The following is a 23,216-nucleotide window of genomic DNA, read 5'->3' as shown; positions in this document are numbered from 1 at the left end:
CATGGTCTGAGAGAATCCTCCTCTCATTATTTTGGTCACTGGTCCTTTCTGAATAGAAAGCCAGTATATAAATATTGCTGCCCTGTTCCTCTTGAGATAATTGAAAAATGAAAATGGCTATGGCTGCAGAATAATAATCATCCCACTGCCGGGAGACCAGATGCATGGCTGGACACGTTGGTGTCTCGCCTGGAATGAAAAAGGGGTTGGCCGGGTGTGAGACACCTGAGGGCTCCTGTGCTGAGCCCTGGCACCATCCCATTCACGACAACATGCCTCTGGGCGGGACGCAGGACTGGGGCCACTGAGCAGGGAAATCAGGATTCGTACGCACGGAGTGGAGGAAGGCATCTCAGGAGGTGGGTCGGTGCCAGCACGCAGGTGGGAGAAGACAACGGACCAGCCCAATGTGACCCACGAACTACTGGGCAAGTCAGGATACCAACAGCCATGGCGTCCCGTTGTCTGTTGTGACATTTCCTCCTGCATTATGGGCTCTTCCCAGAGGCAGGCAAGTCACTGCTGCTGCGAAGGCCATGGGCTGTTTATTTATTTATTTAGGGACCGCCGAAGCCCGCCTAGCCTTCAGAGTTATTAGATGCTTTAGAGCTCTCTGCAGCTCAGGGAGGACCCTTCAGTCAAACTCATTTCAAAAGTTAATGGGAAAAAGCTAATGGATTCTGAAGGATGGCAGTAATGTATATAAGCATTTTCTCAGGGGGCTGGGGGGTGGGGAGTGGAATCATGAGAAAGTACTGGAAGAATAATACGTTACTTTCTGCCTCAAAGCCTGGTTTTGCAAAGGCCTCTTGCTGGAAAGACAGGTCCCTCTGGCTGCCCAGCCAGGCTGTCGAGTGATGTTCTTACTTTTTCCCAGGAGGACAGGGAGGCACACAGACTGGCATGCATTGCAGGAGATGCAGAAGGGGAGGTGGCTGATCCCACCAAACCCAGAAAGGGTTTGGTCCATCCGTTCTTGGTCACCAAACAATTCAGACTTGGGGCTACTCTGTCTCTCCCCGCCAGATGCCATCTCTTCAAGCACAAGGCAGACAAATGGCTGCCAAGAGGCTTTCCAGCCTGGAGGCTATAACATGGGGCTGACTGTGGAATCTGGGGTTTTATCCATTTACACAGTAGTGGGATGCTTTTCATCTGCTGTAGTTAGCTAAGGGTCCTTAAACACTGTGCATGTCACTGTTCTGGTCAGAAACCTTCAAAAGCTCCTCAATTCCTATCAATACCTCCTGGTTTTTCCAAATGAATTTCTCATCAATAACCACAGAGGCCCATACTATGGTGGCCATTGTTCCTCAAGCATACCTTATGCTTCCCTATCTCCATAAGGATATCTCCTGTGCCATTCTTTAAATCAAGGTTTCTCTGAAACGAATATTTCTCTGACCACTCTCAATGGAGGGAAGCTCTTCTCTGAACTCAGAGGACACTCTCTGTCCACACGTCTCTATTCTACCTTGGAGTATCAAATAGTTTTAACAGAGAAATTTAACGCCTGAAGTTAGCCTTTTCCAGATACGCTTTGTAGAACTCCAGACTTCTAGAAAACTACTATATATGTTAAAGTAAAACAAAACAAAACAAGCCAAAAATGTTTTTGGTCACGTAATATGAGAAATGCCTGGTTAGACAGGTTTCTTTCTGAAGTATTTTTTCAAGTTGTCCTGAACAAATGTTCATTGCCAATGTCAGAAGCAGGATATGATATGTGGCATTTCCCAAGCTTACCTGGCCATCAAGGATGAAGATCCTGCTTGAGAGAGATAGGGCTTCTTGTTAATGACAGGTAAATCTACTTGTGTGTAACTGAGGGTTTTCCCCATAGTTCTATCAGAGCTTATAGTCAATGAAGCAGAGAAACACATTACTCATATAAATGCAGTTTTAAAAGATCCTGTAAGGAATTCATAAGGAATGAGAATAGCCTTTTTGCAAAAGGAATACACCTTGGCAAACGAGTCTGTTTTTAGGAGTCTGTATTTTAAGCACAGAAGTTTCCTAAAGCAAGGAGTATCTCTGCTCCCCTTTCAGATTTTGCATCTTACAGAGCACAGGTAACATAAAAGTTGCACAAGAAATGTTCATGGAATAGATGAATACCCTTTTAGAGACCATCACCAAAGAAAATCCTTCTTAGCTTCTAGAAGGATGACCAGGATATCTGATCAACCAATAAAGAACAATACTTTCCCCTATTTTCCCCTCTGTAGAAAACCAAGCCATTTTGTTCTTGTTTCTTTCCCTCGATGCCTTGTGAACCACGTGGGCTCCTCAACCCCATCTGCCGTGGTGGGGATGCTGATGGAGAAGAACAAGGAGCAGAGCCACAAGCATGCAGGCTGGGGATGCTGCTGTCTTGGCCACAGAGCCACCCTTACCTGATAGCAGGTACCGAGCTCTCTCCCATTGGCTGAGAAAGACAACATGCCCATCGCCAGATCCACGAGGCAGCCGATCTCCAGGTCCACATTGCTCCGGCTTGATCTTTGCGAAGTGGCCACAATATCCCCGCCCCAGACCATGTAGCAGTTGCTGCGTTTCACGCTGGAAACCAGAGAGAGAGGAAAAAGCACAGAACCTGGACTGGGGCAGTGTGCAATCAAGGCTCAGGAACGAAATGCCCCAGAAACCTTCCAAAGAAGCTTTCCAGTCAGCACCCAGCAATTTTTTTTTTTCTTAAACACATTCATCCAGCTTCATCCTAATTTTCTCAGACATGACTACTCCATTTAAGGATGTGGCAATCTATCAGAATACTTTGGTCCAGAGAGCACGGTGTTTTGGTAACTGTCTCCCAGCTCAACGTCAATTCACCTTTCTGAAATGGATCATGGGGATGGTAGTATTCCCAACTCAGAGATGGGAGATGGGGGCACAGGGAAGGTGACCACCACGGAAAGATTTATACAGGGATTTGGTATAAGAGGCACAAACAAAACTCTGCAGTGTCAGTGAAAAAGGCTGTAACACACTGGCGCGCATTCCTTAGGATGGCAGACCCAGGCTTGCTTGCAAACTAGGTCACAAGTGGTCTGATGCTCAACTACGTCCTTGACCTACACAACCTGGCCCTACCCTGGAGTTCTGCTCCCTGAACTCTTCACCAACTACCAGCTTGGGTGCCTTTCTTAGCTGGCTGTCTACCTACCCCCACAGTGTAGACTCCATAATAGGTATTTATATTCAAAAGCCAATAGTAATAACCAAAGAAAGGCACTAAGGCTCCAAAGCCTGATTCCTTAATTAAGAGATTTCAAATCCTGGGTAGGCTTTGGAGAAATTAGTGGCAGAGGTGATTCTCAGAGCCCGTCAACGTGGCTGTGGGCAAGAGACAGATGATTTGGTCTCCTTCTACTAAGCCCAGCCCTGATGTACACTGCCTGAGGAATCAGTTGTTTGAAGTACCATAAAGTGCTTTTTCTCAGGCTAAACCAGAGCATGACTCTCTACCTATTGCTTTAATGCAGTCCCTTTAAACACCTAAGGTCAACCTGATTTGACCCTGGAAAGTTAAAGCTTTTTTTTTTTTCAACGTTTATTTATTTTTGGGACAGAGAGAGACAGAGCATGAACGGGGGAGGGGCAGAGAGAGAGGGAGACACAGAATCGGAAACAGGCTCCAGGCTCTGAGCCATCAACCCAGAGCCCGACGCGGGGCTCGAACTCACGGACTGCGAGATCGTGACCTGGCTGAAGTCGGACACTCAACCGACTGCGCCACCCAGGCGCCCCGGAAAGTTAAAGCTTTGATTAGAATTCTCCAAGGTTCTTTCCAGCTCTAGAAGTATTTAATTTCCTCCCCTGAGACCAGAAATCCCCTTTGTCAACATACGCTCACCTCCTCTCCTACTCCCTCTCCTTTGGGGGACCAGTGGGGCCAGTTTCTCAGTGTGAATGCCCCTCAGGCAGAGCCAGTACAAACTGCCCCTTCCAACGAGTGACAGCCATGGCGAGATTTCCATACAGGTTAAACTTCAGCCATGCTATTACTGCCGTTCAGTGATTAGAGTCCCAAGTACATTGATGCCTACTGCAGAAGTCCATTGCTAATGTACTGAAGTGGTGGGAACGTGAAGTGACATGCTTCGGTCATATTTTAAAGGGGCCAAATTTGCAATTCCTCAAAACATCGGACATTGTTCCTGTATTTACTTCTTATTGTGCAAGACAAAAAAGTAAGAATTACTGAGCACCAACTATCTACTGGGTCTTGTTCCAGATGCTAACGAGTCACTTTTCAAAATAAATGTTGTCACTGAGGCTCAGATAAGTGAAGTCATCTGTCTGGTGTGGCATCATCAGCAAACTCGAGTAATAAACCCAGTTGGGATGGACACGTCAGCTTTTTGTTCTTCTGGCTCAAGAGCAAAGTCTTCTGACTTCAGTCAACTGCTTTCAAATGCTTTCCTTACCAACCCAACAAGATGTTGGATGCTGTTTGTAGCGTCTATTCTGGGTCTTGTAATGTATAAAAGACATTTGGTAATAGTAGTAATGTAATGTGTTTATTCAGTCCCTGGGTCAAGACATTGTTTTAGGCATTTTTCCAGGTATTTCCTCATTTAATCCTCCTATCACTCCATGAGACTGAAACTATTATCCTCATTTTATAGGTGAGGAAGTTGAGGCCCTGGAAGGCTAAATGGTCCAGGACATCCTGGAACTCCGTTTAAAACCCAGGCAGTTTGCTTCCAGAGTCTGTGCTCTTAACCACCTACCCACAATGGTCCTGCATGATACAGTGATTATAAGTGACCTTTTTGGTCACCAGTGTTTGATGACCCGGTAGCATCTAAAGAACACTGCCTGCAAAATGTTCCTGACTTGGTAAGGATAAAGGTCAGCTTGCAAAACAACCTATTATATCTCTAAACATGTCTGTTTGGCAAAGACTCTATTAAGTCTCACTTGGGTGGACGTAAGGCATGGTCTCCTGGGTCACCTCTGGGGCACTGCTGGCTGGAGATTCTTTCTCTGGTGGCAATCAACCCTCAACCCTCCTCTCCCCCCTCAATGGACCAGGGGGAAGGCCTGAGTGTACCTAAAACCTGCTTTCCCAAAAGATCTCTACGTAATTGTTCGTGAACTTGCTGTATCTCTTTTATGTTCTTTATGCTTTCAGACACTTCACATTCTTAGGATGAGGAGTTCTGAGTCTATCAGTTGCTATGTGACATGGTGCATCTTTGTATTTCTTCTGAATTGACTTCTTTCAAGCGACCCAGGGGGTTTTCTCTGTCTTGTTCTGATGTTGCCGAAATTGGGGCTTGCCCAGAACGCACAGAAGAGAAGTGTTTGAGAGGGGGCACAGACTCCCAGCTGTCCATTTGTATCTCCTACCCCTGGGTCATTTTTTTTTTTTTAAGTTTATTCATTTATTTTGAGGGAATGAGAGAAAGCAAGCAGGCGAGCATGTGCGAGTGAGGGAAGGGCAGAGAGAGAGAGAAGAGAGAGGGGAGGGAGAGAATCCCATGCAGGTTTTGCACTGCCAGTGCAGATCCCAACACGGGGCTTGAACTCACCAACTATGAAATCGTGACCCAAGCCAGAATCAAGAGTCGGACGCTTAACCGACTGAGCCATGCAGGTGCCTCCATGGGTCACGTTTGATACCATGATGGAATTATCCTCCATTTTCACTAATACACTTCTGCCACAGTACTGCCTATTTAGTGAAGGATTTTAAGCCTGTGCTTCACTTTTCCTTTTTCATAGATACTGGGATGTTTCTTTCTTTTGGGGTGTTGGGTGGAAGGGAAAAGAAGACAGCTGCAGGGAGAGAGTGAGGAGCCTGGTGGCTGACCCTGCCCGCTTGGGAGCCCCCTTACCTTTCGTGGACCCGGCCTCTTTCATCCCCTAGAGTAACAGTCACCGTGCAGTTTTTACTCAGGTCAAACTTCTCGCTGTACAAGTGATAGTCCGGAGTCACCCATCCGACCCAGACGCAGGAGGGGTCCTGTCCAGCGAAGATGCGGATTGCATAGTAGCACTGCTGGGGAGAGACCACAGAGGGGAGTGAGTGGCCCCTGGTGGGGGGGGCCAGACATGATTGAACAAATGCAGGAGCCCACGTGGCCCTCTTTCCTTAAAAGGCACACACCGCTCTAGAGCTGGACTGCCCTACACTCCAGACTTAGGACAGGCTGACTGGAGAATCTGCCTTCCCTATTTTTCCCTTTTGTGTGTGCTTTAGCATGGAGACAAGCGAGCATTTAACCTACCACTTTCTGCCCAGAAGCTGCTGCTGCTGAAATCAGGGGCAGCCGTTCAGAATGGCCAGCACAGAACCCTCACCCTCTTCTGGGCACTGCCCTTGCCCTCAGGAGAGAATAGTTGACAACTTCTGCTACCCTTTCCACTTCCACAGGGACGTCCAAAGTATTTTTTGTGGTTGTTTTGAACGTCTTAAAAAAGATGCTGTAAAAGCAGCAGCTCACATGGTGGCCCAAGGCGCCCTGTGTGGCCATCAGGCTCAATGACAGGCAGTAATGAGAATTACAGCAGTTACTGGCTGGCATCGCTATCTGTAACACTACGCTATGACACTAGCTAAACCACGAGGTAAGTGACTGCTTCATCACGTGCCTTGTGAAATTGAGCACATTTATTCTTAATGAAGTTACTTTTATTTGGAGCCTGTTGTATTTTTTTTTTTTTTGATTAGGAGACAAAAGGGTCAGCCGGTCAAATGGGGGCTTGAATCTCACCGCCAGCAGCTATTAACTGTGTGCCTTGGGCAAGCCATTTGTCCTCTATGTGTTTCAGAGTGCATAATATGGTCCCTCTTGTGGGGATGCCGTGGGAATTAAGCGGGAAGGTGATTCAATGGACACAGCGTAGTACCCTGCACTTCCTGTGACTTCCTGATGATAGTTAACCTACAAGCTTGTGGTTGCAGGATAAGTTTATAGAAGGGATGCCATGGGGGTGCCTGGGTGGCTTAGTCGGCTAAGCATCCAACTTTGGCTCAGGTCATGATCTCACAGTTTGAGTTTGAGCCCCATGTTGGGATCTGTGCTGACAGCTCCGAGCTTGGAGCCTGCTTCACGTTCTGTGTCTCCCTCTCTCTGCCTCTCCCCCACTCACATTCTGTCTCTCTCTCCCCCCAAAAGAAACAAACATTAAAAAAATTTTTTAGAAGAGGTGACATGCATTTCTTGCAAAGAAACATTTTTTGTCAGGTGCTAAAGAAGGATGAGAGAAAGAAAGAAATTAGCAAGTGTTGCTTTCTGACTACTGTCTAGCTATATAGAAAAGAGACCAACATCAGTTTCCATCATCTGGACCATTCCCTGCTCATACTTCTCACTTGATTGCTTTCAACATTATTGCTGGCACTGCTCAGAGACATGGGAGAGTTGATTCACAGAAGTTTACACACAAGAGCAAACAAGAGGATTAAATTAAGGAGCCCCCCCCCCCCCATCATATTCATTTCAATCAGAAAGGCAGTACTGGTCCCTGGTGGCAACTGGGCACAAGTATACCATGATGCCCAATTAGAGCTCCAGGTGGAGCTTCTCCTTTGTACTAAACAACTGTCTTTCTTTTCCCCATTTGAGAAATGTTGGAGTTGTGTTCTGGAAGCATCAAGATGGATATTAAAAGGCACAGTAATTGGCAATTAAGGAGGATCTCTAGACAGATCTTTGCTGTAAGGGGCATATTCCCAGGCACAACAAAGAATCGAATCATGAAAACCATAATTGAGCACATTTACTTACTGTTGTTGTATGAGAGAGTATTTCTTGCATCTGTTTCCTGGGGTGGGGACAGGGGGAGGAGACAATCCATGTTTTAGTTATTCCGCTGTACAGAGAATTCCACAATTCGGACAGGCAATTAATCTACCTTTAATGATGAAGGCAAAGTTAGAAAACTATTTTCTATACACGAGTGATCCCAACTGGTCTTGGGACTTGTGCATTTGTAATCTGCTACCACAAGCCAGGACTGTGACTTGTTACTCTTGTCTCTCAGCCCAGATGGTAAGTGAGAGCTAGGGAGCGGTTGAAGAGACTGAAATAACATAGGCAGGGATACCTCTCAATACCTTGTCCTGTTCTTTCAAGCAGCTGTACTTGTTTAAAGCTGGGTAGATACTGAAACCCTAGAGGCAACCCAGACAAGACAGCTCTAGACAGGCAGACATACATCAATGATTAGAAACAGACATTAAAGGAAAGAAGTACAGCAAGGAACATATATATTCCTTATCAGGAGGGAAGAAGTCTTAGTACTCCTAAATCACATAGCTGCTGGGATGGACACTGGCCACAGTTATACAAAGATGGTAGTATTTGCCTTGAGAAGCTTTTAATTTCACAAAGGCAACAATTGCACCCTCTTATGCACCTTCTATTCCAAAAACATAGGATTTGTAGGCTGCAAGGAGGCTAAGGACCCAGAGGGCTCAGCAAGAGTGCAAACTTTTCCCCTAGATGTGACCCTGTTTAGCTTGACTGGTTCTCTAATTATGCACTGCACAAACACACACATGCATATGTATACACACGTGTGTACACACACATTCTTGTGACTTTACCTAACTGAAAGTGGAGAGAACCCTACCCACGAGTTCCAGTTGTACCCGGGTGAGATGGGGGACACCTGAAGGCTCAGCTGGTTAAGTGGCCAACTCTTGATTTCAGCTCAGGTTATGATTCCATGGCTGTGAGATCGAGCCTCACATTGGGCTCCACACTGACCATGGAGCCTGCTTGGAATTCTCTCTCCCTCTCTCTTTGCTCTCTCTCCTGCCCCTCCTCTCTCACTCTCTCACAAAAATAAATAAGTAAACATTAAAAAAAAAGAGGGTGCCTGGGTGGCTCAGTCGGTTAAGTACCCAATTTTGGCTCAGGTCGTGATCTCATGGTTCGTGAGTTTGAGTCCCGTATAGGGCTCTGTGCTGACAGCTCAGAGCCTGGAGCCTGCTTTGGATTCTGTGTCTCCCTCTCTCTCTGCCCCTCCCCTGTTCATGCCCTGTCTCTGTCTCCTTCAAAAATAAACATTAAAAAAAAAAAAAGAAAGAGAAGAAACAGAAAAATGGAAAGCCAACTTTACAGCACACACGATGAGCACCTCTGAGAGTGGGAGGCCTCGCCCTCACCTTTTCTGGAATGCGTCACTGTCCAAGCAGGGGCTGTGGCTGAAGGAGGAGTGGCATTCGACGGGCATGCTCAGGCGTAGGTAGATCATGTTGGCATTGCTATTCTGTGTGCCGAATGTCTTGTGGGTCACCTTGAGGCATGGAGGGCTGTCCATAGTGCCATCTATCCTCACAACCTGGAAACACCATGGGTCCTTACCTGACACACCTGATGGCCTGACCTTGACCTTGTCCCTCCTTCCTTCATTGATATTTCATATGTCATGGCTTTCTGTGAACTATAAAAGTTGTCACCAGTGATAACCAAACCTTATTCTCACTGTTCCTCCGATCCTGCTCCATACAAAATAACAGATCTGCCTCTGGCTAGAGAAATTAAAGATTTAAAAACACGCTCATTGGGTTTTCTGCAAGATCAAGGGTGGCGAACAGGTATAACAGAGGTGGTGGTATCTGAATGATGCAGCATGGCATCTGCTGGGGATGACCTTTCAGGTCAGGGGTAAGTAGCTCAAGAAGAAGATACTTCCAAAGATTTCCTTTGTCAGTGGGCAAGTGGCTATTTAAGGAAAAAGCAGAAAGCCCAAAGCTTGACAACACACATCACAGCTTCCTTGGAGGGGTTGTCTCCCACCCTGTGCATTTCTCAGCCCTGCCCCAATCACAGCCTAAGGGTTGAAGTGCCTGTAAATACTGGGGAAATTCCCAGGGTGCCTGGATGGCTGAGTCGGTTAAGCGTCTGACTTCAGCGTAGGTCATGATCTTGCAATTTCTGAGTTTGAGCCCCACGTCGGGCTCTGTGCTGACAGCTTGGAGCCTGGAGCCTGCTTCAGATTCTGTGTCTCCCTCTCCCTCTGCTCTTTCCCTGTTCATGCTCTGTCTCTCAAAAATAAATAAATGTTAAAAACATTTTTTTAAGTGACAATAATAATAAAAAAAATACTGGGGAAATTCCCAGCGCTGGGGCACAGCATCTCAAGGGGTGGGGTTGGAGGAGGAATGATCAAAACTGGGTTTTTTAAAATGTGTGATAGGGGAGGGTGCAGAGGAAATAAACTAAGAAATAATAAAAATAACAACAATAATAATAATAATAATAATAATAATAATAATATTTTTCTTATGGTCTAAGCATTCTAGAGAATAGTTCCTATCCTGGGGTGAGTGTGCTTACATATTTTCGTGTGGTTTGTAGATGGTTCTAATAGGGTCTCTAGACTCCATCCGTTTGTCAAACAGGTTCATTAGTTCCGAAAGTTTATGAGCCAGCTTTCTAAGGTGCTGATCATCAGATAAGAATCAGAGAAATCAAAGTCTCTGCTATTTAAGACTATGGGGACAAGTAGAGGACTAAGTGTTGGTGCCTGTTGGGTTTGCATTGGAAGGTCAGGTAGGAGAACTTACCTCCAGGTGGAAGCAAGCCACTGCATCTTGCCTCAATGGAGCTGATCTATCTGACTTTGCATCAGCCCCCTCACCCATCTCCTCACCCCCCATGAAAAAACCACTGTGGGCACAGGCAAATGGAGCCACGTAGATGTTCAAGCAGCACCTTCATCAGGCTCCTTACAATCTCTGGCTCTTCCCTACTCCCTCCTACAAGATGGGGGCATCGTAATCAACTACTACGTGTCGGTCTGAAATGCTGGAAGCAGTTCTGCAGAAACTATCCGGGTCTAAAAGACATTACATTAGGAGCAAGAATTCTGTCTAGGACATATCATCTCGAGTATCAGTAACAAATGCTCCCAGGAAAACAACAATTAAGGTCTTTGGATACTGTATGGGTATTGCCACAGGAATGCAGGAACATCTGGGGGATACACAGTAGCCCAAAGGCTTGGGGACTGATCTGCAAGGATGGATGTGCGAGGTGGGTGCCATTTGTAAGGTGCCACTGAGCTGCCCCGGTGAAGGTGGCCATGATTACAGCCCCGAGCGCCAGCCGAGGAGGTGGCTGGGAGGCCGCCAGGGCATGGACTTAGGTAAGCAGCTGCCTGTTGACACAAGCATTAGCAGGAGCTTAGGGCCTTGGCCCACCTGCCCTGCCGGGGCCAGCCACAATGTGTAACATTACCTCTATGTGCGGATGATCCTTTGGCACGTTGACAAATGTCGGGAGGCGCTTGCTGAACCACATCGCCACGTCTCGGTTCATGTTGACAGCAAAAGGCTCAAAGCCCTCTTGGAGGCCGCACATGGTATAAAACTTGAAGGTACTGGCATCCATCCCAAGATTCATGCGGCCGATCTGAGACAGTCCCAGAGAGCAGATGGGCACAAAGCCTGCAGAATGGTGGGGGAGAGTCTGCTTCAGCCCACGGGACCAGCCCGGGAGCTGTGAGGGAGTCAGACCCTGGCTTCTTCAACAGCTCTGAGTCCCAGTAGGAAGCAAGGGACACCATCCTTGGTCTTTCTTCCTGGCACACAGACGCCAACAACAGGAGGTCACACGGAGTCTGTGGCTGCTCCTGGTGTATGGGGAAGATACCTGAATTTGGTTCAAAATTATTTGGGTGGGGGGAACCATCATTCAGCCTAAATTATTCTTTTTTTTTAAACTTTTTTTAAATATTTATTATTTGACAGAAAGAGAGACAGAGTCAGAGAGCAAGCAGGGGAGGGGCAGAAAGAGAGGGAAACAGAATTGGAAGCAGGCTCCAGGCTCTGAGCTTCTAGCAAAGAGCCAGACACAGGGCTGGAACCCACAGACCACGAAATCATGACCTGAGCTGAAGTCGGCCGCTTAACCGACTGAGCCACACAGCCGCCCCGGCCTAGATTATTCTAAAGGTGTTAATAAATATCAGCTGGAAAAGTAAAACCAGTAAGAGGATAAAATTCGTTACCTATGTTTTAGTTAAAAGTGAGATTAGGCCATGGGAAATTTTAAACACTGCCCCAAACGAAACAACACGAGAAGCCTCAAGAAGGACTTAGTACCCAGGGGTGCCTGGGTGGCTCTGTTGGTCGAGCGTCCGACTTGGGCTCAGGTCATAAGCTCGCAGTTCATGGGTTCGAGCCCTGCATTGGGCTCTGCTCAGAGCCTGGAGCCTGCTTCAGATGCTGTGTCTCCCTCTCTCTCTGCCCCTCCCTGCTCATATGCTGTCTCTCTCTTTCTCTCAGAAAAATAAAAACATTAAAAAAAAATTTTTTTTAAAGGACTTGGTGCAAATAGCCTAACGTCTCAGTGCCTTCCAGTGAAATGAGGAGTTAACAGTTCTTCCCGTTTTGAGTCTGAGAAGTTTTACATGCTAACAAGGACTTTGTTGGTTTACAAAATACTATTTACAAACTGCCATACCCCCAGCCTGCTGTTGTGGCCCCCACCCGAGCAGGAGGTGACACTTCCAGCAGGAGCCATGGGAAGTTCCTTCCTCCCCTCCTATGGCTACGGTCTCTTTCCAAGCTCACTCCTGCATCCCATCATGTTAAAAAACTGCCATGCAGAATATTCCAAAGCAGAGGTTCAAACTGTTTGCTGTTCTTGTTTGTGGGCTATTTATAAATCATAATTGTGGACCAACAAATCAGCAGGGCTGGGAAAGCACTAATTATCCCTAGAGCACTCGGCAAGGGAGGAAGGGCTCTGAGGCCGGTGGCTAACACAGGGACTGGAGCCCCCACAAAGAAAACTGATGTCACTCCTAAGACAGGAGTGTTTATTTCAGGGGAAATTTAAAGGCCAACTTTGGGAGAATTCACATTCCACAATAAGAGGTTTTGTCCATAGACATCAAGGACAAAATTCACTCCTAGAGTCCATGCTTATGTATCATTACCTAAGTCACAAAGTGTCTATGTAGACGAGCCACATATGTGAAAAGTGAATCCTGCACAAGCTAAGAAACTACGAACTCATTTAGGACACTATTTGATACCATTTAATATCATTTCAAATAAAAGAGCTTTAACACAATGCTAGCAGAATAAGGGTGATGTTTATACAGAGAGCCTCTGCTCCAACACACGGAGGACTGAAAATACACCAGTGGCCTGGCCCCTAGGAAGGTAGATGGGCAGGTCAGATAAGCACCCACTCATGCAACCTCCAGAACAGGTTCTATGCTTCTGGCATTTTTGCGACAAGAAACCATCTCCTTTCTGCAGACGGGGATGTTTATAATTAAGGAACCCTCGAAAATCTGCTTCCAGTGTGGAATGAGCATTGCTTATTAGCAACATTTCTTGGGTCCCCACTGAGAGAGAGGGCTCTGGTTTGCACTATGAGAAGATGTAAAGGAAGGAAACTGTCCTGATCCCAAGGTGCGTATACAAACAGGACAAAACTGGACTAGAGAGCAGTGAATGTTCTGCTGTAAAACACCGCTGCTCCCATGACCGCACTTTGGTTTCTGCTAAAGCAGATAACATAACCCAGAAAACCATCACTATAGCGGTCTTGGAGCCATGATCATGAAGCAGCACAGCCCTGAGGTAAGCAGAGAAAGGGCATCTCAAGAAAACCTGTCTTCTCTATTGACTTGAGTGGTGGAACATATGAGCAGTAGTCACACAAGCCTAAGTGGGAAGAAGCAGGGCTGAGTACTTCGGAATAACTCAAGTCACAGGAGTAACTTCCTAGTCACAGACCCACTGGCAACGGGAGATACGTGCAGAAGGAAAACAGGTAATGTTTGCATGAGGCCTTTTCTTCTGTGGGGCTTGGGCTTCTCCCCATTCCTAAGCTACCAGCAAAGCAGAAAGCACTATACTGAGGACAGAACTGAAGACTTGAGGAGCTAATGGACATGACCAAGGTCATGAGAAGGGCAAGTGACAAAACGGGACAAGATCCCACACACTCTGACTCATAGGTCAGCTGCCAGTCAGTGCGCAAGAGAAGGGGGGAATGTTCCAAGGGATGAGTGCCCCAGCTTTAAATAGCAGCCATATCCCAGGGCAGAGTCCCATCCCTCCAGGGCAACAGCCCTCTACACAGGGGACAGCTGAACAGAGCACGAGAGAAGGCATGGCCACAGTGGTCATGGATGTGACAGCAGTGGGGGAAAGACTGTTGGGCACCTTCATGGGACAAAGTGGGCATAGCCACGACAGCTCTGCAAAACAGCAGAAAAGAAGCTAAGTCCAAGGTTTGGGTCAGAAAACAGAAAACCGAGAAAGGACCAAGAGCAAAGATAAATCCTCATAAGGTGCCAGCACTTTCTCCAGGGGAAGAATACTTGATATATTCAGCTGATAACTGAACCCAGTGAATCAGTTCCCTCCACCTGGCTGAGAGGCTCTAGTTGATGATCTTTCCATTCCTGAAAAGTCCTTTTCATGAGGCATTAAAATGTCATGTAACTTTCTAATTCTGCCTGGTAGATAAGGGGGGGACGATGATAAACCACAACAGCTAATGTTTATCAAATACTTTCTAGGTGTTGGGCACTGGGCTTAGCGCTCTGCTGATTCGGCTCACTGTTATGCCCATTTTGCAGAACAGGAAACTGAGGCTTAGCAAACTGGGTAACTTGCTCGAGGTCTGTCACCTGGTAAGCATGCAGAGCCAGCATGTGAAAAAAGCTGCCAGAGAAGCGGTCCAGAGCAAGTAATTGGGACTGAGGCCAGGATGCCTGGCTTTCTAATTCTTATCTATAGTAACTTGCTTTGTGACTTTTTCTTTACTTTTCCTAAGTGTTAAGCAGTTGAGCAGTTTGCCTCTAGATAAAGCAACTGCAGACCCACAACCACCAACCACTGTAGGCTCCTTACACGAAAAGGGCTACCTCTGAAGCGGCCACATGGCTTCCTGGAGTAAATCTGGATAACAAGTTCCATTTGGTAAGGCCACATGGCGTTCGAGTGAGCAACAACTCTCACAAACAAGGGTTTGTACTTTGCACACAACTCGGTTAACCCCTAGCTTCAAATGAGACTGGAGAAGTAAGTGGACAGAAAAATAAAGGGGAAAAGAAATGCCCCTCCACATATGCAGCATCATAGATGCAATGTAGTAACGTTTTTGAGAAGGTCGGAGGAGAAGACTTGCACATGGCCTTATCTCGAACCAGGATATGCATGGAATTCTTGTTCCAGGAGAGGAATGGCCAGAACACAGACATTTACATCCTGCCGAGGACTCCAGGTTCCAGTAAGTTTTGTATCATGAGGCCTCCTGACTAGTTCTGTGATTAAAAAGAGGGAGAGCCAGGGGCACCTGGGTGGCTCAGTCGGATGAGCGTCCGACTTCGGCTCAGGTCATGATCTCATGGTCCGTGAGTTCCAGCCCCGCGTCGGGCTCTGTGCTGATGGCTCAGAGCCTGGAGCCTGTTTCAGATTCTGTGTCTCCCTCTGTCTCTGACCCTCCCCCGTTCATGCTTTGTCTCTCTCTGTCTCAAAAATAAATAAATGTTAAAAGAATTTTTTTTTTAAAAAATAAAAAAATAAAAAAAAAAATAAAAAAAAAAAAGAGGGAGAGCCAGGGGGCCATCTTTCAATTATTCAGGACCTTGGAAAGAAACTGGTTCCCTAGAAAATCTAAACCATGGCCCCGGTGTCAATCCATTTTAAAGCTGTGGAAAGACAACGAGAGCAGCTCACTAACAGTAAAGGAAAAACGAGATCGTGGAAAGAGCTGGTTAGATGAGTGCCCAGGCCCCTCCTGGGTGTTTCTGAGAGTCTCACCACAGATGCGTGTGTTTTACCCATTCGTTTTCATTTCTTGCTAAGCCTCCTGAAGATGGAGTCCAAGGACAGCTCGGAGGTAGTCACGAGACTTGCAGCAAATGCTGCACGTTCCCTGCTCCAACCACTTTCAGAACCATAGCACCCATCTGGAGAGAGAATGGCAGGGGCCCCTTGGCACCAATGTGGCTTGCATGTGGATGGCAGTGACGCCTCCCGCAGGTAGGTTTCATCAGCCACCTACGGAAAGAGCTGCCAGCAGAGCTGGGGGATCTGTTAAATCCTGATGGGCCAATGGCAGGAACAGCCCAGGAGGCTGTCCCTGCAGACACCGAAGCTCTAATGGAGCAGTTTGTCCCTCAGGGGAGTGCCTGGCAGAGAGGCAGCACAGGGGACCGGCAGTAAAGCCTCATTCAGACGCCACATTCTGAGGTCTAACAGGACGTTCAGAATTGTATTTTCTTCTCCTCTAAATGGAATAAAAGAGAAGACTGATCGCAAAGGTTTCACCAGGGAAGCTTCTGAGCTTTCAGATGCTATTAGGTGACAATGCTGAAAGCTGTAATGGTCCAAGGCAGGGATCAGAGTAGGGAACAATGATGAGGACAATTCTAATGAGGCAGATAAGAGTATATCAACTCTTAGGATGCAGAATAGGACAGAGGTAACAATTTATAAATAAGCCAGAGGAAAACAGCCATGAATTAGAATGCTTGTCCCCACTCTTTCGCCAAAGGACTGGAAACTTCCCACCAGCACAACTCTCACTTCGGGAAAGGCCTGAATCAAGGCTGGGATGCTGGTGACCAGAATAGAAGCATATAGGGGATTTTGCTTTATGGAGGGATACCGTGTACAAAATGCTTTGTTTTCAACAGATGCTTTTCCTAACAGCTCCAGGCAAGAATCGCTGCCTCTTTCCCCCTTATGCAGAGAGCAGAGAGATGCTATAAGGGCTATTCTAGGCCTCTGGACTATTATCATCAAAGAATGGCATGGCGACTTCCTTTCAACTGTCCTTCTTCAGACTCCTGAGCCATCACAGAAGTGAAAGAGCCTTCCAATTAACCTTGTCTCTGTGTTATTAAAGTGCAATACAATATTACAGCATAATATGTGAATATGTACAATTCTATTATAAAATAGCTCACTAATAATAGACTTTGTTATTCTGAAGGTCAGATCATGTCCCTGTACACAAAGGGTCCAGGAGGCATTTTTTTCAATACAACACAGATGATCTCTAAAAGCAAAGTTACCCTCAAACATCCCTCTTCTTTCCAGTATTCCTCTGCTGAAAGCCTCCAACAGCTCCCATGCCCCAGAGAGTGAAGTCCAAGGGTGCTTGGCCCAGATTAGACAGCACAAATTTCTTGAATGTAAATACCAAGTCTTGATATTTGAGACTGTCCTCTGTACCTTCTCTATCTTTCCAGTTTCGTCTTTTATAAATTCCATACACCAATCTTCCAAACTTTCCCACCCTTTCCTGAAGTTTCCTGATCCCACACTATTACTCACACTACTCATACACTATTATTATTACTGCAGTTATATTCCCAGAGGGGAACACCCTGGCTCCTTTGAGGTGGGCATCTGTCATATTCTTTATTTAACATCCAGTTTTAATACTGCATTTATGGAATTGCCATCTGTATTAGACATCGTTTGCCATTTCTAACCTACTGCCTTGAATTATTATCTTTTCAGAGTTATGTGTTATTTATTGTTACAACTAGAAAATGAGCCCCTTAACACTGCTATGGCTTGCATTTTTATATATTTTGGACCACTGCTTTTCATGGTTTCATTTGTATGCAAACCACTGGGGTCTGTTGCCACCAGTTTCTGGTCCACTAGGTCTGGTATGGGGCTTGAGATCCTGCATATCTAACAAGTGGGCCACACTTTGAGTGGCAAGGCTTTGAACTTCACGTCTAACTGCACAACACACAAGGTTCTCATCCCTTCCTTATGTGGAGCCAAAGCCTCATAGGTAAGTAAACTCCCCTAGTTCCTACACAGTAGAGCCAGGACAAGTTTCCTCATCCTTGGACTCTGTCTACCTTAGTGAGCTACTTTCCTAGGGGATGAGTCTCAATCTTCTGGTTCTTCCTTTTCCTCCTGGCCTCAAGAAGAGAGCACTGCATGTACTGGGTACCAGGCAGGTGTCTGTTTTCTAAGAACCATGTCAGAAGGCGGATCTTCTACGCTGCCCTCAGGTCCACGTCCCCATTTCCTCTGCTTTGCCTCTGAACCAGCACAGAAACATTTCTTTCTGCTGGTGACCTCTTTCCCAAATGTCTCCAAAACCACGAATCTTTAAGGCCTTGATTTTAAACCTTTTTGGCAGGCATTCAAATGTGACCCCACCTGGCTTTAGTCATCCTGTCTTTCTAGGAAAATACACTCAATTGCAAGCTTCCTGTTTCCCTAAATACGTGGCTCTTAGAAAAATCTTTGAAGTTCTCTTAGAGTACAGTTATGTACAGAAAAGAGGTGTCCGTAAAAATCATGAAAGTGACTTATAGAAACTCTGTTAGTGGAGATTTGTTTAAAAAAAACTCTTAGTAGAGATTGTTAAAAACTCTGCAAGTAGAGAATATTTATTTATTATATATATACAGTGACACGTATTTCTGCTTCTCTCACCTATGTAGTTCTATTCTTTTTAGCTTTCTTGGTGAAAAGGTTTCTTTTTGTATAGTGTTGGAAATTTAGAACCAGCCGGAGCCCTCATCATTTAGAGAGAGGGAGATGAAGTTTAAGTCCACCCCAGATGTCCTAAGTGGAGAGCAGCAGAGACAGGAGGAGAGTGGCCTCCCACCTTCTCGACTACTCCGCCTCATCCCCATCTGTCATGAAGATGGCAGTGACACAGCGCCAAGCATAGGGATGTACGTACAGCGGGCACTAAGTCACTGCTGTAGAATTTTATATCCAGGAAGGATGTTGGAACTTCTTACCGTCTATTTGTCTGGTATAGACGAAGACAGCGAAGCCCAGAGACGTCAAGCCGAGACTCTCTGGGAGCCACAGCTTGTTAGGAGCGAGTCAGCTGACTCAGAGTCCAGTGCTCCTTCTCCTATATGCAGCCAACGTTTGCATATAACGTAGTGAAACAGACAGGAAGTAAGCGCCAATTGCTCCTTTATGTAGCTGGAAGCGCCGTTCTGACTGACGTCTGTCTATTCAGGGCCTTTAATAAGTGCAACTGTGCTTCGGTTTCAGAGCATGTTTGAATTTCAAAATAAATTATATTTCATTCAAGGGAACAGCTACGCCCAACTTTTGTGTTTCAATGGTTCTCATCAAAGCATCAAGTTCAATTACACAAACATGCAGACTGACATTTCAAATCAGAATGAAAGGACAATTCTTTAATTCACTGTGTTTTCTATTCTGCCAGGGACATGAGTCCACACGCAATTAGCATTTCGTTTGTAATGCTGGGAAACTTTAACATGCCATGCCGCAGGACAGGGAATCACAGGAGAGCTTCTTAATTTATCTGGAAGTTCCGAACTGATATTTATACCAACTATTGCCATGCTCTTGACTCTTCAAAAATGAAAGTAAATGGGTTAGTCTTCACCACCAGGGTTTTAAATATGTAAAGAATGGCCCACCCTAAATAAGGAGGCAGATGAGCTCACCCAGCTCTCCCTGGATTTTCCCTGAACTCATGGAGCTGGAACGGGGATGGGGGGGGAGATGGTAGACTTACCATTCTCAATCTCATAATCAGCGAAGGCAAGTTCAGAGCCTTTGTTGGTAATCAGCAGCTCCCCATTCAGTGTGAAGATCATTGAAGCATCATCAAGGTTAATCATACATCCAACCACATCTCCTGGCTGCCACGTACGTCCAAAATACCCACTGCCTTGATGCCAACGCTGGCCCTAGGAAATAAGACTCCAGAGCTTAGAGAACTGGAGGTCCTAAAAGCCCCCGTGCAGCTCAAGAAATGCCTCCATGAGCAATTTCTCCTAACTGGTGGTACCTGGTCTCTACAAAGTACTCACCTCTCTACCAGGGACAACTCATGGGGAGGAGTGATCTGTCTTACAAATAAATGAAACCGAGTTACATAGGCTCATCAGAAAAGGTAGCCAGAGTCTCCCAACACCCAATCAGCTATGACAGCAAACAGAACTCTCTCAAGGACAAAGTGGTAAGATTTCCTCACATACTAGCTGCGGTGTGTTCTGGGAACCTCCTTCAGAATGGAGGCAATGGGCTCAAGTTCAAGGGCAGGTATGGAAGTTACAGAAAGGAACTTGGGCGTATAGTCTTCCCCTATACCAGAGCAAAAAGCAAAGTGACGATCACTAGGTAATGATCACTCAATGACCTAAATTAGCCAGTGACAGTGGTGACTCACTTTGAAGCCAGAGATTCAGACACTCAGAACTTCCAATTGCTAAGGAAATGTTTGGAGAAGAAAAACTCTGGGGACATGTGGACACGACCCAGACTCACCCTGCTGCCTTCAAACACAAAGGCTTGATCATCGGCTCCCAGCTCAACGTCGGGCCGACAGCCCGGCCTGGCCCAGCCAACGCGCATGTCTCCTCCGGTCACCACCTCAAACTCAAAATACCACTTTCCAGATCTCACTGCGTAAGACCGCTCTACCCGGAAAAATCGAATTTTATCTATGCTGACTTTCTCCACAGCTGGGTCAGCTATTGTGAGAAGGAAAGGAGTAGAGGGGACAGGAAGTAAAGAGAGAACACAGGCCTTTAATAATTAGGTAGCATTCCTTACAGGAATTGCACAACAACAAAGACTGACAGACCTCCTGCTACCCAACATGGCATTTTGTTCATAATACAATCATCACCATGATCATCATATACTAATCAGAATACAAGGTACATTCACTGAGTGACTACTTTCTGGTAGATCCTTTAGAAACGATATCCAGCAACAATTCTATGAGGTCAGTTAATACGCTCTTCATTCCACAGATGAAAAACTGAGGCTTAGAAAGGTTTACTTGTTCAAAGTCACAGAGCCAATAAATGGAGGAAAGTAAGGATATGAACCCAGGTCTGTCTTACTCCAAACCCATCCTCTTCATTACTTATAATAGTGACCTAATTTGCCTCTAGTCCCTCATTGGGTTTGGGATCCCAATGACATGTTCATCAGTTGTGGGCTGGTGATTTTAATGAGTTGTAGAAGTCAATTTAGAGATGAGATGACCTGGCCCAAAAGTAAGCTGAGAGTCACATGTTTGGTAAATAAGAGAAATAAAGATTTCTCGGTTTTGTGACTAAATATCCCCAAAAGCTCAGCTACGCTGGAGGATCGCTTATTCCCTCTGGGACTGGGTCACAGAAGTGCTCACCATACAAACTCATCACACAGTTTAAACATGATTCTTTCTCCTTCCTCCTCCCCTCTCTTGTTAAAATACACCATTCTGTTTAGTGCTCTTTGGTACCAATATCATTTCTAAGAGTACATGTTAGACTTGTTCAAAGTCAGCCTTTTTGCAGAAGTAACATTTTAGTCGTCTGGGACCAGAATGAACAATCTCAACTCGTTACCTAGTTCTTGGTCTGACGGCTCAATGTTATAGCCATAACCAACAAATGTGCGAACAGCTTCACGAAGGCTGTCCCTATTGGACTTCTTCGTACGCTCATCCAGTAATGCGTATGGCACCAGCCGGGGATTTCTTTTGTTCTTCAAATCCTACATGAAGCCAGACAAAAGAGGTTCTGAGAAAATACATTTTGTCTTTACCAAGAGCTTGTCCACCTTACATGTTCTGAGCCACCATCCCGGCTTCCTCATATCCGTCCACCAGCACTCCCCCCAGCACCTTGATATTTAGCAATATACTCATTTACTACTTCTCTTCAGGATTAAATGAATATAAATGGCAAGTTTCTGCTATTAAAAACACATTTTAATAATGCCAGCCTGTGAATAAAGTGAAGTATCCTGAAATTGGTTAGAAACCTCTACTCCCAAGGCAAGGCAGGTGGGGATTCACCTAGTTATTCCCCTGTGGAAGATCATGCCATGATTCAAACCATTAGAGTCTCCTCACAACAGTCTCTTAACAGAGAAACAAGATAGATAAACACCTATGTTCACAGAGAAGCATCAGAAAAGGTGGCAGTGCCACAGTGGGTCCATTTCATTATAGAAGGTACACATTTGTATTGGAGACCTCCTCAGTTCCTTAGGGAGTACTAAGAACACAATGGCCAATGACTGCAGTGATAAGTCATCATCAACAAATATGCCTGCCATGCTGTTTTGAGTCTCCCTTACCCCATTCTGCCATGGTTTCCATAGTTGTGGTCTTCTTGGCTTCCAGACATGTGCAGAGTTGGAGACTCAGGCATAAATAAACACGTGTACATACAACTACCCCTGACCTTCCCTGATGGTACCCTGGATACTTAAGGAAATTAAAGAACACTAAAGGAGAGATGGTTTGTCTCTAAACTCCATCTAATTCCTTGCCAGGCCCTGGTTCTGGGGCTGTATCCTGTGCAAGCCAAGGACTCTGCCCACAAATTGTGGGCAGAGGCTAAGGTAAGGGGCACAGGCTTCCTGGCAGGCTGGTCTGCCCCTCTTCTGAGCTGGGCTCCCCTCCTTTTCACCTTCAGTGGTAGATGCCTGGGACTGACCCAGAAACACTTCTGAGCTGTAATGCTGAATTGTGGAAAGCTTACCTTGGCCTTGGAGAGTGGCATAAAAGCTCAGCTCTCCACAATGCCAACAAAAAAGATAGGGAATGAGGCAAGATGCAGCCAGTGGGCACACACACAGGGAACATGATCGCAAGTGAGCCAGATTAACAAAGGAAAGGTAAGCCTATTCATTTCTACAAAATTGGAATTATGCCTGGAGTTAATGTCAGTGTGACCATTACAAATCCCATCCAGTCCCGTGATTCTATAAATAACGAATGCACTGAGGCATGATGGACAGAGTGCAAGGGCAACTTCCATCTTCCAATCTAATACCCACCAACGCAAAATGGCATTTTGATGGATGATCACATCTCCTAATTTTTCCAGCAGGCTTACTTAGTACTTCTCACCTGTTGGATGCCATAGGTCCATCCTTGTTTTATTCTGTCTTTGGCCCAAACATTATGTGCATTTTCTGCAAGCTTATCCACCAAAATTTCTTGAGGAGGTAATAGCTTCACATCAGACAAATCCAAAGGGGCTGGCTTGTAGCCATTGGACATCATATAGCTATAAGTAAACAAAACATATACTTCCATATATATACACATGTGTGTATATTCCAGATCTTAGACCCACACCAGATTTTAGACCAGCAACACATGGTAAGAATGCCATGAAAATAAGGCTACAGTCTCAGGTTCTACCCTTTGGTAGAATGAATTGTCCAGCTCTATTGCAAGTCCTTAGATGAAGCCCCTAATACACCACTCTTTTTGCCAATGCACGTCACAGAT

General features: G+C 45.8%; 1 protein-coding gene across 19 annotated transcripts in view; it reads right to left on the bottom strand.

Moving 5' to 3' along the window:
* The window catches only part of RYR3 (ryanodine receptor 3), a 529,106-nt gene that overhangs the window by 184,310 nt on the left and 321,580 nt on the right, over window positions 1–23,216 (bottom strand). For 18 of the 19 annotated variants that reach the window (XR_006704802.1, XR_006704801.1, XM_045450137.1 and 15 more), the window contains exons 24-32: window positions 22,830–22,989; window positions 21,316–21,463; window positions 20,240–20,445; window positions 19,485–19,659; window positions 11,205–11,413; window positions 9,128–9,303; window positions 7,743–7,779; window positions 5,847–6,010; window positions 2,397–2,562 (exon numbers count right to left, since the gene is read on the bottom strand). Coding sequence is in view for 17 of the 19 variants with exons in the window: in XM_045450137.1 (XP_045306093.1) it covers window positions 2,397–2,562; window positions 5,847–6,010; window positions 7,743–7,779; window positions 9,128–9,303; window positions 11,205–11,413; window positions 19,485–19,659; window positions 20,240–20,445; window positions 21,316–21,463; window positions 22,830–22,989 (1,441 nt within the window). In the remaining 2 variants the exon portion in view is untranslated. The remainder of the gene's footprint in view (window positions 1–2,396; window positions 2,563–5,846; window positions 6,011–7,742; window positions 7,780–9,127; window positions 9,304–11,204; window positions 11,414–19,484; window positions 19,660–20,239; window positions 20,446–21,315; window positions 21,464–22,829; window positions 22,990–23,216) is intronic. The other variant, XM_045450126.1, reaches the window with a different exon arrangement.

Source organism: Leopardus geoffroyi, chromosome B3 (assembly GCF_018350155.1).
Source record: "Leopardus geoffroyi isolate Oge1 chromosome B3, O.geoffroyi_Oge1_pat1.0, whole genome shotgun sequence".
In the NCBI taxonomy this organism is placed as follows: domain Eukaryota; kingdom Metazoa; phylum Chordata; class Mammalia; order Carnivora; family Felidae; genus Leopardus; species Leopardus geoffroyi.
The sequence above is the reverse complement of the archived record's forward strand: the minus strand, read 5'-3'. Positions and strand labels throughout refer to the sequence as shown.